General features: G+C 54.5%; 3 protein-coding genes across 3 annotated transcripts in view; 2 read left to right on the top strand and 1 right to left on the bottom strand.

The window, feature by feature from the left end:
* Nucleotides 1-368: 368 nt before the first annotated feature.
* On the bottom strand, nucleotides 369-3,624 carry PpBr36_08011 (uncharacterized protein; the record flags this gene model as incomplete). Its single annotated transcript, XM_029895144.1, has 4 exons — nucleotides 369-440; nucleotides 528-638; nucleotides 726-2,549; nucleotides 2,641-3,624. 4 exons carry the CDS (start codon nucleotides 3,622-3,624, stop codon nucleotides 369-371), a joined length of 2,991 nt encoding a protein of 996 aa, XP_029746823.1.
* Nucleotides 3,625-4,427: 803 nt separating this feature from the next.
* On the top strand, nucleotides 4,428-7,771 carry PpBr36_08010 (uncharacterized protein; the record flags this gene model as incomplete). The annotated part of the gene is made up of 4 exons (XM_029895143.1): nucleotides 4,428-4,515; nucleotides 4,635-4,856; nucleotides 4,934-7,010; nucleotides 7,081-7,771. The coding sequence occupies 4 exons, from the start codon at nucleotides 4,428-4,430 to the stop codon at nucleotides 7,769-7,771; spliced, it is 3,078 nt and encodes a 1,025-aa protein (XP_029747338.1).
* Nucleotides 7,772-9,347: 1,576 nt separating this feature from the next.
* The window catches only part of PpBr36_08009 (uncharacterized protein), a gene marked incomplete at both ends in the record, with an annotated part of 8,609 nt that continues 6,601 nt past the window's right edge, over nucleotides 9,348-11,355 (top strand). The window contains 2 exons of the mRNA XM_029895142.1: nucleotides 9,348-9,401; nucleotides 9,472-11,333. Of these exons, the coding sequence (XP_029747581.1) occupies nucleotides 9,348-9,401; nucleotides 9,472-11,333 (1,916 nt within the window). The remainder of the gene's footprint in view (nucleotides 9,402-9,471; nucleotides 11,334-11,355) is intronic.

The raw sequence follows: 11,355 nt of genomic DNA, 5'->3' as shown, positions 1-11,355 counted from the left end.
TTTTTTTTTTTTTTTTTTTTTTTTTCTGCTTCGCTCCTTCTGAGCCAGTAAGTGAGCGAGTGCTACACCCCAAACCCACAAAAAATAGAGTATATGCCGCCTTTGGATGCAGGAGAATCGCTGCTTGGTTTAATTGCCATAAAAGGTTGCATTACCTGCATAAGGTACCGTAAAGTAGTGACTGACAGGGTTGCCCCCTCGTCCCATCGTCCATTAACGGTAACAGAATCAACAGAACAAACAAATCCTCACTATGTGAATAGCCCATAAGTCCATAAGTAAACAACTCAAAAACCCCCCAAAAAGGATGCTTTTGTCGCATATGCTTTATATATTTGCTGAAGGGTTAGATATATGCACTACCTGGTTTACTCATCGTCGTCGTCGTCGTCGTCGTCTTCTGCATCTGATATGGCCTCGCCCAGTGCTTTTAACCGCTCCTGTAAAGAGAAAAAAAAAAAAAAATAGCATGCGTTAGTAAGCCCGTTCATTAATACACCATAGAAACATCTACTATGAAAACGTACCTTGTACTTGGTGTTCTTCTCTTCCAAATCCCCAAACACCATCAGTAAATCGTCCAGCTCGCCCTGCGCCGACTTCCTTTCTTCCTCCGTCTTCTTGACGAGCGCCTCACTCTGTGAATCGGTCAGCGAATAATCAGACATGGAACAACACGGGACGAAATGATGAAAAAAAAAAAAAAAAACACGGGCAGCACCGACCTTTGTCAACTCCTTCTCCTTGGCTGTGAGTAATCCCTCTACCTCACCCACCCGCTTCTCCTTCTCCTTGATCTTCTTCTCCAGATCTTCAACCTTGGTCTGAACCTCGTGGAGCTTGCCCTCCGCCTCCATGACCTCGGCCGCCTTGGCAGTGACCTTCTTTTCGAGCTCCTCCCGGAGCGACTGCAGCTCCGCCGTCTTGGCCTTGCCGGCCTTCATCAGGTCCACCTCGAGCCGGCTGATGGTCGCCTTGAGGTCCGCGAGCGCCGCTTCACTCCGCCGCTGGGCCCGCTCCAGTTCCGCTGCCGACGACTTCTTGACCTGCTCCGCCTCGCGCTGCACCCGTTCAGCGTCCGCCTGCGCCGTCTTCTTCACCTTGTCCACCTCCGCCGCCGATGCGCTCTTGGCCTGATCCAGCTGCCGCCGCAGCTCGTCCTCACGCGCCTTGTGCTGCCGTACCAGGTCGTCCTCTCTGGCCTTTTGCTGCCGCTGCAGCTGCTCAATCTGCCTCCGTAGTTCGTCCTCCCGCAGTTGGTGCTGCCGCTGCAGCTCGTTCTCCCGCGCTTGGTTTTGGATCTTGAGCTTGGCCGTCTCCTCTTCATGCAGCTTCTGCAGGGATTCGTTGACCGTCTTGAGCCTTGCGAGCTCTCCCACCTGCGACTCCTTGGTCCTCCTGTGATCGGCTTGCTCCTGCCCCAGCTGACCATCTAGGGATGCGACCTTGAGGCGCGCTTCTTGGAGCTCTCGATCCCTCTCCTCGAGCTGCGACCGCAGCCCGTCGACCAATTCCCGCGAGATTCCCTTCTGGACACCGTTGGACACCACCGAAATCTCCAGGCCCGGCTCCCGGTCGATCGCCCTCAGGATGCGGCTATAGTTGTCCTTGAAGAACTCGATGAATGACGCGTCGAAAAACACGTCCGGATATTTTTGGCCCGAGGATGGGTCGAACCGCTGTGGCAGGACCTCGTAGTCTCGTACAAACGGGTGGCTCCTTAGGTTGCTAAGTTTCTCAATGTACTTTTCCCGGCCCATGCGTTGCAGGAGAATCGGCTGCAGCGTCGCCCTGGGTATGGGGGAGTCCTTGGTAGAAAACTCGTAGGCCACGCCCAAAAGCATTGCGCAGAGGCCCTGTACTATCGCCGAGTCGGCCGAAGCTTTGATCACGGCGTTGATCAGCCCCTGGATGTTGCTTCCCTCTCCAAGAAAGTCGTTTACTCCGTCAATGTCCTCAAACAGCCAGCAGAGAAGGAGCATCAGACTACCAATCAGCACCCTATCATCGTCGCCTCTTGTCAGACCCAAGATGAGATGCGCCGTGATCATTTGGATGCTCGTCACCACCTCCTCACCGCTCTCCTCCTCACCCTCGGTGACTCCCATTGCCATCGCTTTAGACTCGGGGCTGTCAATAATGAGGTGCAGCATGATGACGGCGGCGAACCAGTATCGGTACGGGTCCGAGGGTGCCTCATCGGCCGGTGATCGGAGGAGCGTCGTCAAAACATTGGCAGTCTCGTCGGCCCCTGACCGATGGCCTTCGATGGCCCTCGTGAGGAAGTGTTGCCGCACCTCGGCGTGGCCATGAAAATATGCCTTTATGCAGCCGCACGCTGCAAAACGGAGGTTAAAGTCCTGCGGCGACTGGACACTCAGCGTCAGGTCCAACAGGCCGTCTATCACGTAAATATTGGCAACGCCGTTGGCCTTCTTATCAGCCTGCGGTGATTGTTGCGCGCCGAGCGGGGCGGGGACCTGCAGCTGGGCAAAGTTCTCTTGGAGAGCCGCGTTGCCTCTGATGATATCAGCACATGTGACGAGGGCCTGGAGGTTTCAAAACTCGTATTTTCCATTAGAACCAGATCTGGTCGAACTCAAAAGTCTGCGCACGAACGAAATGGCTGCGACCACTCACCTCTGCCTTGATCTGAGCGTCTGCATGGTGCATGAAGCCTAGCTGGAGCGCATGGAAGAGCAGCCCATGATGCCACAGAGCGGCTTGATTCTGGGGCGTGCCCACCGACCCGGCAACCAGGAACAACCGGACAACAGCCAACAACGCATACACGTTCCTATTCCGCTGCTCCTCGGCCCAGGGCGCGATCTCGTGTTCGCCGTCGTTTCCATCCTCGTATGCCGTCCTGAGCAGCTTGGTCAACTGAGGTATGCAGCCGGTCTCCCTGAATAACGTCTGGTTGGATGGGTTGAGCCGTAGCAGGTTTGCCAGGAGGATCAGGCAGTCTTCCACCACGCGGGTTCCCAACGCCAGCCCGCCGTCTGCCGCAACCACCTTTAGAATCCGCTCAAAAGCGCTTTCGAAAGCCACCAGCTTCTGTATGTCCGGGTTCGTCGGGGTCAGGTAGGTCAGGAGGGTGATTGCTTCGTTGCGCACGGCCTCCCTGGTGTCATCGAGAATGGCGACGAGGCGCGGGATTCCGAGGGGCGCGGTGAAGACGCACTCCTCTGTGCGCTCGGTGCGGGCGGAGAGGATGGCGGTCAGCAGCTGCAGCGAGTACAGCCTGGCGTAAAAGTCCGGGGTCTCAAGGAAGTCGAGCAGCAGGGTGATGTTTTCCTGGCGCTGGGTGAACTCGTCAGCCAGCCAGAGGGCTATCTCGTCCGAGGCCTCGGGGCTGTCCTGATTCGGGCTGAAAAGCATAAGCAGCGTTTCAAGCACGACCTTGACAGTGTCGACATCCTCGCCGTCCTTGGCGAGGCTGCCAATCAGGCTGCGCAACGCGCCCGAGGCCACCGATGCCGGATATTGCTTGGCGAAGCTGCGGAGGCCCAGGATCGCGGCCCGCCGGTCCTCTAGCAGCGTCGACGAGCCCAGGCGCTCGCTAAGCACCGAGATGGTCTCGCCCACCGACTGCTTGGCCGGGGCGGCTGGCATGGAGAACATGGTGGGTGACCAGGGCGGGCGGATATTCTTTTTTTCTTTGAGGGGGGTTTTTTTTTATGTTCGGTTTCGGGTTTTGCTACGAGGATGGTCTTCGAGGGGAGAATTGGTACGGCGCCATCAGGGTTTTGTACAGGATGGTTAAGAGGACGACGTTTGGTCTAGAGGTTTCATGTACTCTTACTATGGCTATGGAGCTGCCATGCTTGCTAAAGAGCCAAAGAAAAGAAAGTGAACAGAAATCGAATTGGAGGCTATGTGTATTTACTTCAAGAGGGCTAGATACCTTAGGTAAGGTAGGCAGATGATAGTGAACAGATATGTGAGGTATTCCAGTCGAAACCGCCAATCTCCTCAATGTTACTTTCAATGGGGCCCAAATTTCCACGAGACTGACAAGGCAGTCAGTGGACACCTTTTGCATGTTGATTGATGCATGCATGCAGCATTGCAAGTCCTACTTTTAGCAAGCTTGGAGCTGGAAATAAATCTTTTTGAGCTGTACAGAATACCACGCAAGCTAGACTAAATTAGGCACTAGACCCCACCAAAACCCGACCAAAGACCCTGACCCTTCGAAGATGCCTGCAACTCTCACTCACCGCCCGCCTAGTGCAGAAAGGATGCAACAATGAATTGCAAGTTCTTTGCGCGCGCGCGCCGCGTCGGCAGAAACCTGACCCCCATTCAATTAATTCCGTCCATTCCATTACCGAGTTTCCTTTTTCCATCATTAGCTCTCCTCACCTTGCACTTGACAACTTATCAAGGTGACGAGCATCAAATCATAGTTACAAGCCGCGAATATGGGTATCCCAGCGGCTTTCCGGTGGTTATCCACCAAATACCCCAAGATCATTTCGCCGGTGATCGAGGATAAGCCTGTTGAAATGGGTACGTCTTTTGTGCCTGACTGTCCGAACACTTGCGCGCGCTGTCCAAGTCCCCATTCCGCGATTTCACCACCACAACTTGTCGCATTCCATAACTAACCAACTCATCTCAAAACACAGAAGATGGCACCTCTATCCCCGTCGACATTACAAAGCCGAACCCAAATGGCGAAGAGTTCGATAACCTTTACCTGGACATGAACGGCATCGTCCATCCCTGCGCCCATCCAGAGGACAGGCCAGCACCCCAAGATGAGGAGGAGATGATGCTGGAAATCTTCAAGTATACCGACCGCGTCTTCAACATGGTCAGGCCTCGCAAGGTTCTGATGATTGCTGTTGGTAAGGACTCGAACCATTGTCCCAAACAAAGGCGTACCGCACCATGGACTAACTAACCCCTGTCGAACCACTCCTAGATGGTGTCGCCCCTCGTGCCAAAATGAACCAGCAGCGATCGCGCCGCTTCCGATCCGCCCAGGAAGCCAAGGAAAAGGCCGAAGACAAGCTTGAGCTCCTCAAGCTGCTCAAGCAACAGAAGGGCGGCGACGTCAGTGCCGAGACCCTCGAAAGCGTCACAAAGAAGGCCTTTGACACCAACTCCATCACTCCCGGCACCCCGTTCATGGACATCTTGGCCGGCAGCCTGAGGTATTGGTGCGCGTACAAGCTCAACACAGATCCGGGCTGGGCCAACGTCAAAATCATCATCTCGGACGCAACAGTGCCCGGAGAAGGAGAACACAAGATCATGGACTTTGTGCGCTCGCAGCGATCATCGCCCGATCACGACCCCAACACGCGACACGTCATCTACGGCCTGGATGCCGATTTGATCATGCTGGGACTGGCCACTCACGAGCCTCACTTCCGTGTCTTGCGTGAGGATGTTTTCTTCCAGCAAGGCAAACCGAGGCTGTGCAAGCTTTGTGGCCAGAAGGGCCACGATGCACAACAATGCAAGGGAGAGGTTAAGAAGAAGGAAGGCGAGTTTGATGAGAAGCAGAATGCCGAGCCACTGAAACCTTTCATCTGGCTACACGTGTCTATTCTGCGCGAGTACCTGAACGTTGAGCTCTACGTCCCGGACTTGCCGTTCCGCTTTGATTTGGAGAGAGCCGTGGACGATTGGATCTTTCTTTGCTGTTTCGTCGGCAACGATTTCTTACCCCATTTGCCCGCACTTGAAATCCGAGAGAATGGTATCATCACCTTGACCTCGATCTGGAAACAGAACCTGCCCCGGATGGGTGGGTACGTCACAAAGGACGGCCACATTGACCTGGAACGTGTTCAGTACATTATGGATGGCCTAGCAAAGCAAGAGGACTCCATCTTCCGGAAGCGTAAGGAACAGGAGGATCGCAGGGACGCCAACGCGAAGAGGCGCAAGATGCAGGACGACAGAGCCAAGTGGGGAAATAACAGCGCCAACGGGCCGCACGTCTCGGAGCCTCCCAAGGCAATCACTCATGACATGGTGGTTAACCGCGCCGCTGCTCAGATGGATGCTAACGTCGCCAACAAGAGCGCAGCGAGCATGCTTAAAAGCCAGTTGAAGGCGATGCAATCCCAAGCCCCCGAAACAAGCGCTCCTGAGACTCCAGTCAAGGAAGGGGTCGCTTCTGAAGAAACCACCCCTGCTTCAGCTCTTGGCAAGCGCAAGGCTGCCCTCATGGAGGATGGCGATAGCCCTGCTCCCAACAGCCCTACCCCTGGAACGCCGGCCAGTGGAAACGGCGAAGCGGTCGACACTGTGAGGCTCTGGGAGGACGGGTACGCAGATCGTTACTACGAACAAAAGTTCCATGTCGACCCCAAGAACGTTGAATTCCGCCACAAGGTGGCGCACGCGTACGTCGAAGGCCTTGCCTGGGTTCTTCTCTACTATTTTCAGGGATGCCCGTCTTGGGAGTGGTTCTACCCGTACCATTATGCTCCATTTGCTCAAGATTTCGTCGGTCTCAAGGACCTTGACATAACGTTTGAAAAGGGCAGAAAGTCCAAGCCTTACGAACAGTTGATGAGCGTCCTGCCGGCCGCATCACGCGATAACTTACCCCCCATCTTCCACGATCTCATGACCAAAGAGGACAGCGAGATTATTGACTTCTACCCTGAAGACTTTGAGGTAGATCTGAACGGCAAGAAATTCGCCTGGCAGGGTGTTGCGCTTCTGCCTTTTATTGAAATGGACCGGCTGCTTGCTGCAGTCCAGGCCAAGTATCCACAGCTGACCGCTGATGAGGCAGCCAGGAACGGTCTTGGCAGAGACGTACTTATCATTTCGGATGCTCATGCGCCTCTGTACGATGATCTTATTACGAACTTCTACTCGAAGCGTCAGACAGGTTCGACCTATAAGCTCGACCAGAAAAATAGTGACTTGCTGGCTGGAGTTGTGGAAAAACTGCCAGATTATCTTCCTCATGGTTCTCTCGTGTATCCTCTGGAGAGGAAATGCATGCCGGACGTCGAATATGACCGGTCACTAACGTATGTTGTCCCTTCCATCTTGACTGTTTTCATTGCGAAATTATGCAGAACTAACAATCATATGCTACAGAGTTTATTACGACATGCCCCAGGCTGTTGCACACAAGTCAATGCTTCTTCGTGGTCTGAAGATGCCTACACCTGCACTAACCCGTCACGACATTGATGACCTGAAGAACAAGATGCGCGGCGGTGGAGGCCGCGGTGGGTATGGCGGCGGTCGCGGTGGTGGTGGTGGTGGTGGTGGTGGTGGTTACGGTGGAGGTGGCAGAGGTGGTTACAATGGGAATAATGGGAACAACAGTAACGGCGGCCACCGGAATGGGGTCGACTCGTACAGCCCGCGCGACCAGCGTGGTGGCAGACCCCCGCAGCATCAGTCTTGGCAGCCTCCTCCCCCAGGATCGGCCGGCTTTGGGATGGGCGTGCCGCCTCCTCCTCCCCCAGCTCACCACTATGGCGGCCATGGTGGAGGCTACAACGATAGGTATGCGCAGGGTTACCCCCCAAGCTACCCACAGTACCCACCACCAGGCCAAGGATATCCTCCAGCCTATCCTCCGTCATATGGACCACCACCGGGTCAGTACGGTGGTGGTGGTCATTACCCGCCGCCTCCTCCTCCCGGTCACAACCAGTCATACCGTCCCGATGATCGTGGGTACAGGGGTGGTTACAATGGTGGTAGGGATAGAGGGCCTCCACGAGGTGGTGGTGGTGGTGGCGGTGGTGGTAGAGGAAGAGGAGGTTATGGGAGGTGAGAATAGTATTGAGAATCGAATGCTCTTTGTGGGATTAAGATTTGGCAAGAAGAATCACAGGTCTCATGTATATTTTTGTCTGGAAGTCTTTTCAGACGATTGACCCGTGCACGGACTATGGTTTAAATTGCATGAGTACTTTTTCTGTCAAAAGTCAGGAGACGACGCGGTACGCGATCCGATTTCGTGATGTGAACAAGCCGACTTTTAGTCGTAGGATTTGTTCGCAATTGAGCACTGGTCCATCTACAAGTGGACATCAATAAAGAATGAATTAACTACCACCATTTGAGCTCTTTGTTGAACTGTATGTGGTTTTTTTTGGTGGGCGTGAGAAAGGAGAAATATCGCACTGCCTGGCAACGTCTCGCGATGGAACAGATCATGTTGCCATGTAAACATTTCTAGCCTTGTCTGATTTAAGTCCGAATTTTCATTTCACTCGTCGTTTCATAGGTACGTACCCTAGTGACAGCTCGGTTCTCCCACTGACACGTCAATATTATTTTTGACAGCCTACCATTGATTGGCTTTGTCGCTCTCTGCTTTGACGACAAGCCCAGCCTGGGTTACATCAACCAGGCACCTCCCATACCTACCTTGTCTGACTAGGCCGAGACCTAGACCTTGGTACTTCTCGACACTAAATTCATACCTTTGCATACCCACCAACAAGTCAAACAAATTCGAGTGAAGATCAGGGCAAATCAATTGAGGCGGTTCCGTTTGCTACAGCAGGTACCCGTTGGTAGAGATTTGTCTGGCCATTGCCACCTCGCCGATGCGGGTCTATTGTCAGGCTAGCATAGTACTAGATAGTTGCAAGAAAAAAAAAAAAAAAAAAAGGACCCGAGGTAAGTAAAGTATTCGAAATGACAACAGGTAGTAATCAAGCGAAAGAAAGCCAAGTTAAGGCAGTAGGTACTTTGTCTAGGGTTGACTATGCCCAACATAAACGTAGTTCGGATTGAGCTTTTGCACCTAACCCCTCCCCCACAGCGACTAAAGCTTGCCTCCACTCGTACGTTTGGGTTGTTATGGGCAGGGGGGAGGGGTCTTCACAGATTGCGATTGGCGACTTGCTTTTATCGATCCATCAAATGTTTGCGACGAAACGACCAGCCATTTAGCCTTTGGAACATCAACACGGCTGCTCTCCCACCAAAACACATAATTACTTGCTCAGTCTAGCAGTAGTCTAGACTAAACAGTATCTACCTACCTACCTACCTACCTACCTACTTTACTCCACCCGCCTTAGCTGTCTGTCTCGTTAGTCTTGCTCCTCTGCACACGATCAAAGCTTCAACAAAGACTACTAAACTAAACTTTCGCTGCCGCTAGCTCGACCATCCTTCTCACTGCCGGGGGCAAATTGAACCGTCACCCAACCAAAGCCAGGGAGGGCATCCATTCGTTACCACAACTGGCATCTGTCCGCCCCTCCGTCCCCTTCCCCGTACAAAGACCGGCCTGCAACACATAAAATCATGATCACGGCGAGGTAGCCAGGCTGCCCATTTCCGAGTCCGAGTCAGCGTCCGGTCCGGCATTACCACTGCCCCGGCTTCCAGCTATGAACGGTGACACGGGACTCGTGAGCTGCCTGGTGGAAAGGCTCACGACTCGGGTATGCTAATACTTCCCTGTCTCTCCTACCTAGCCTTTGCTTGCTAACCCATCTCCCTTCCTCGACCCAGCTTCCCTATCGCACCGGCACCTGGAGCGAGGACATCGGCCAAGACGAAATAGTTGCTACAACCCGAGCCACACTCGTCAAGCTCAGCGCAACCTCCATCACCGGCGTTCTCGATGCCCTATTGGGTCTCTTGGTCGAACTCGCCCGCCCGTACCCAAATGTCACCTCGCACCCTCCTCACGTCCTCCTCTCCGAGATATACCTATTTGGCCTCGTCGCCGACTGTTGCGCCCACCATTGGGCCCGCCATGCCGCCCCTGGCGCTGCCCTGCTACCACGCGACCTGACCAATCTGCCGCCCCCGCAGCCCATTCCCAGCACACTGGTGCCTAGGATATTCGACTTTGTCAGGCTCTTCTTCAGCCCGCTGCCTAGCGACTATGTCCTGCCGCCAAAGACCCTCCTCGACGAAGCGCATGCGTCCCTGACGCTCTCGACCCCGACAGATGGCAAATCCAAACCTCTTGGCTCTTCACGAGTCACCAATGTTGAGATGAGCAACAGTGAGCTGCTCGAGGCACACGCCCCCGCTCTCGAGGTCCAGGTTCGCACCATTATCGAGTTCGTGACAGCATCCAACTGGTCCGCATCCTTTGACTGCTACCGCGCAGTCGTCTACAGCATCCGATCGGCCGCCGCACCGGGAACCCAGGGCCAGGGTGGAGCGTATCACATGCCCAACGATGACGAACGCGCCGCTCTGGTTCTGCTGCGCATGGTTGCGTACTTTTGGGTTGACTCGCAGAAGCTTGGCCAGGTCGTGCAGGAGCTGTGCTCGAGTTTCCTGCACTTCCGCAAGAACTTCCAGAACACCGTCGCCATCGTGGCGCCGCTCCTTATCTCGCGCTGGATCGATAGGTTCCCCGGCGAGTTTGTGCAGCTGCATATAGCCCACAAACGCCTGGACGGCGGCGCCGACACACTCTTTGACATGTCTCACACCGTTGTCGACAGCGGCAAGCGGAGAGCCCAGCTGTATCCGTTGCAAATGTCGCTGCTTTTTCTGCTGCCTGACGTGTTCGAGGTTGCAAGCAACTTTCGGGAGGTCAAGGGTGGCAGTTTGTCCAAGAAGGCCAACTTTCTCGACACTCTAAGAAAGTCGCTGCGCAACCGCAATGAGCAGGCCGCATACTGCCTGGTCTCGCTACTCCGGGTGGCTCGCCACTTTGACGTAGAAAGCGATTCGACTCTCGAGGCGGCGCTGCTCAGTTTCGCCATGGACGTGCAGGATGAGGTGCGCGATGCCGTCTTCCGCAAATTCCCCGTCGGGTCCGACAGCTCTCTCTTTGACCAGGACATACTCACCGCGGCCCTGGTGAGCCTGATGCATCTCAACTTCGACATATGTGTCGAGTCGCTGGCCCACGGGTGTTTGGCACCATCGGCACCGCAAAGCTTCAAGATCGCGGTCGTTCAGACCTGCACACACTTTGCCCGTTTGCAAGACGGCCACAGGTACCATAAGCTATTCATTGGTGCATCTGGCTTCATGCAAAACCAGCTTGCAGCGGCCTCGTCGCTGTTTACCGATGTGTTGACCCACGACCAGTCCATGCGGCGTAGAGGTTCCGAAGCAGGAGCGGCCTCCGTCAACATGATTATCAACATCCTGGAGTTCCTCAACGTGTCGCCCATGGCCCTTTTCGCAGGTTCCTCAAGCAGCGATAAGGATGAGCGAGGGAAGTTCTTTGAGGACAATTTCGAGGCCCTCTTCCTGTGTATGGTCGTCGCGGACGAGTCGGTGCGGAGGCCGGCAGTTGGGGTAGCCCGGCGGCTTTTTAACGACGACATGATTGTCAGTTCGCTCGCTTCATCCAAGAGGATTGAGTCGAAAGATTACAAGAACAAGTTCTGGAGGTTGACGTAAGCTTCTCACCCCCCCCCC

This window comes from Pyricularia pennisetigena, chromosome 5, assembly GCF_004337985.1.
Source record: "Pyricularia pennisetigena strain Br36 chromosome 5, whole genome shotgun sequence".
NCBI classification, from domain to species: domain Eukaryota; kingdom Fungi; phylum Ascomycota; class Sordariomycetes; order Magnaporthales; family Pyriculariaceae; genus Pyricularia; species Pyricularia pennisetigena.
Note: the sequence above shows the minus strand (reverse complement) of the source record. Positions and strands in the feature narration are given on the sequence as shown.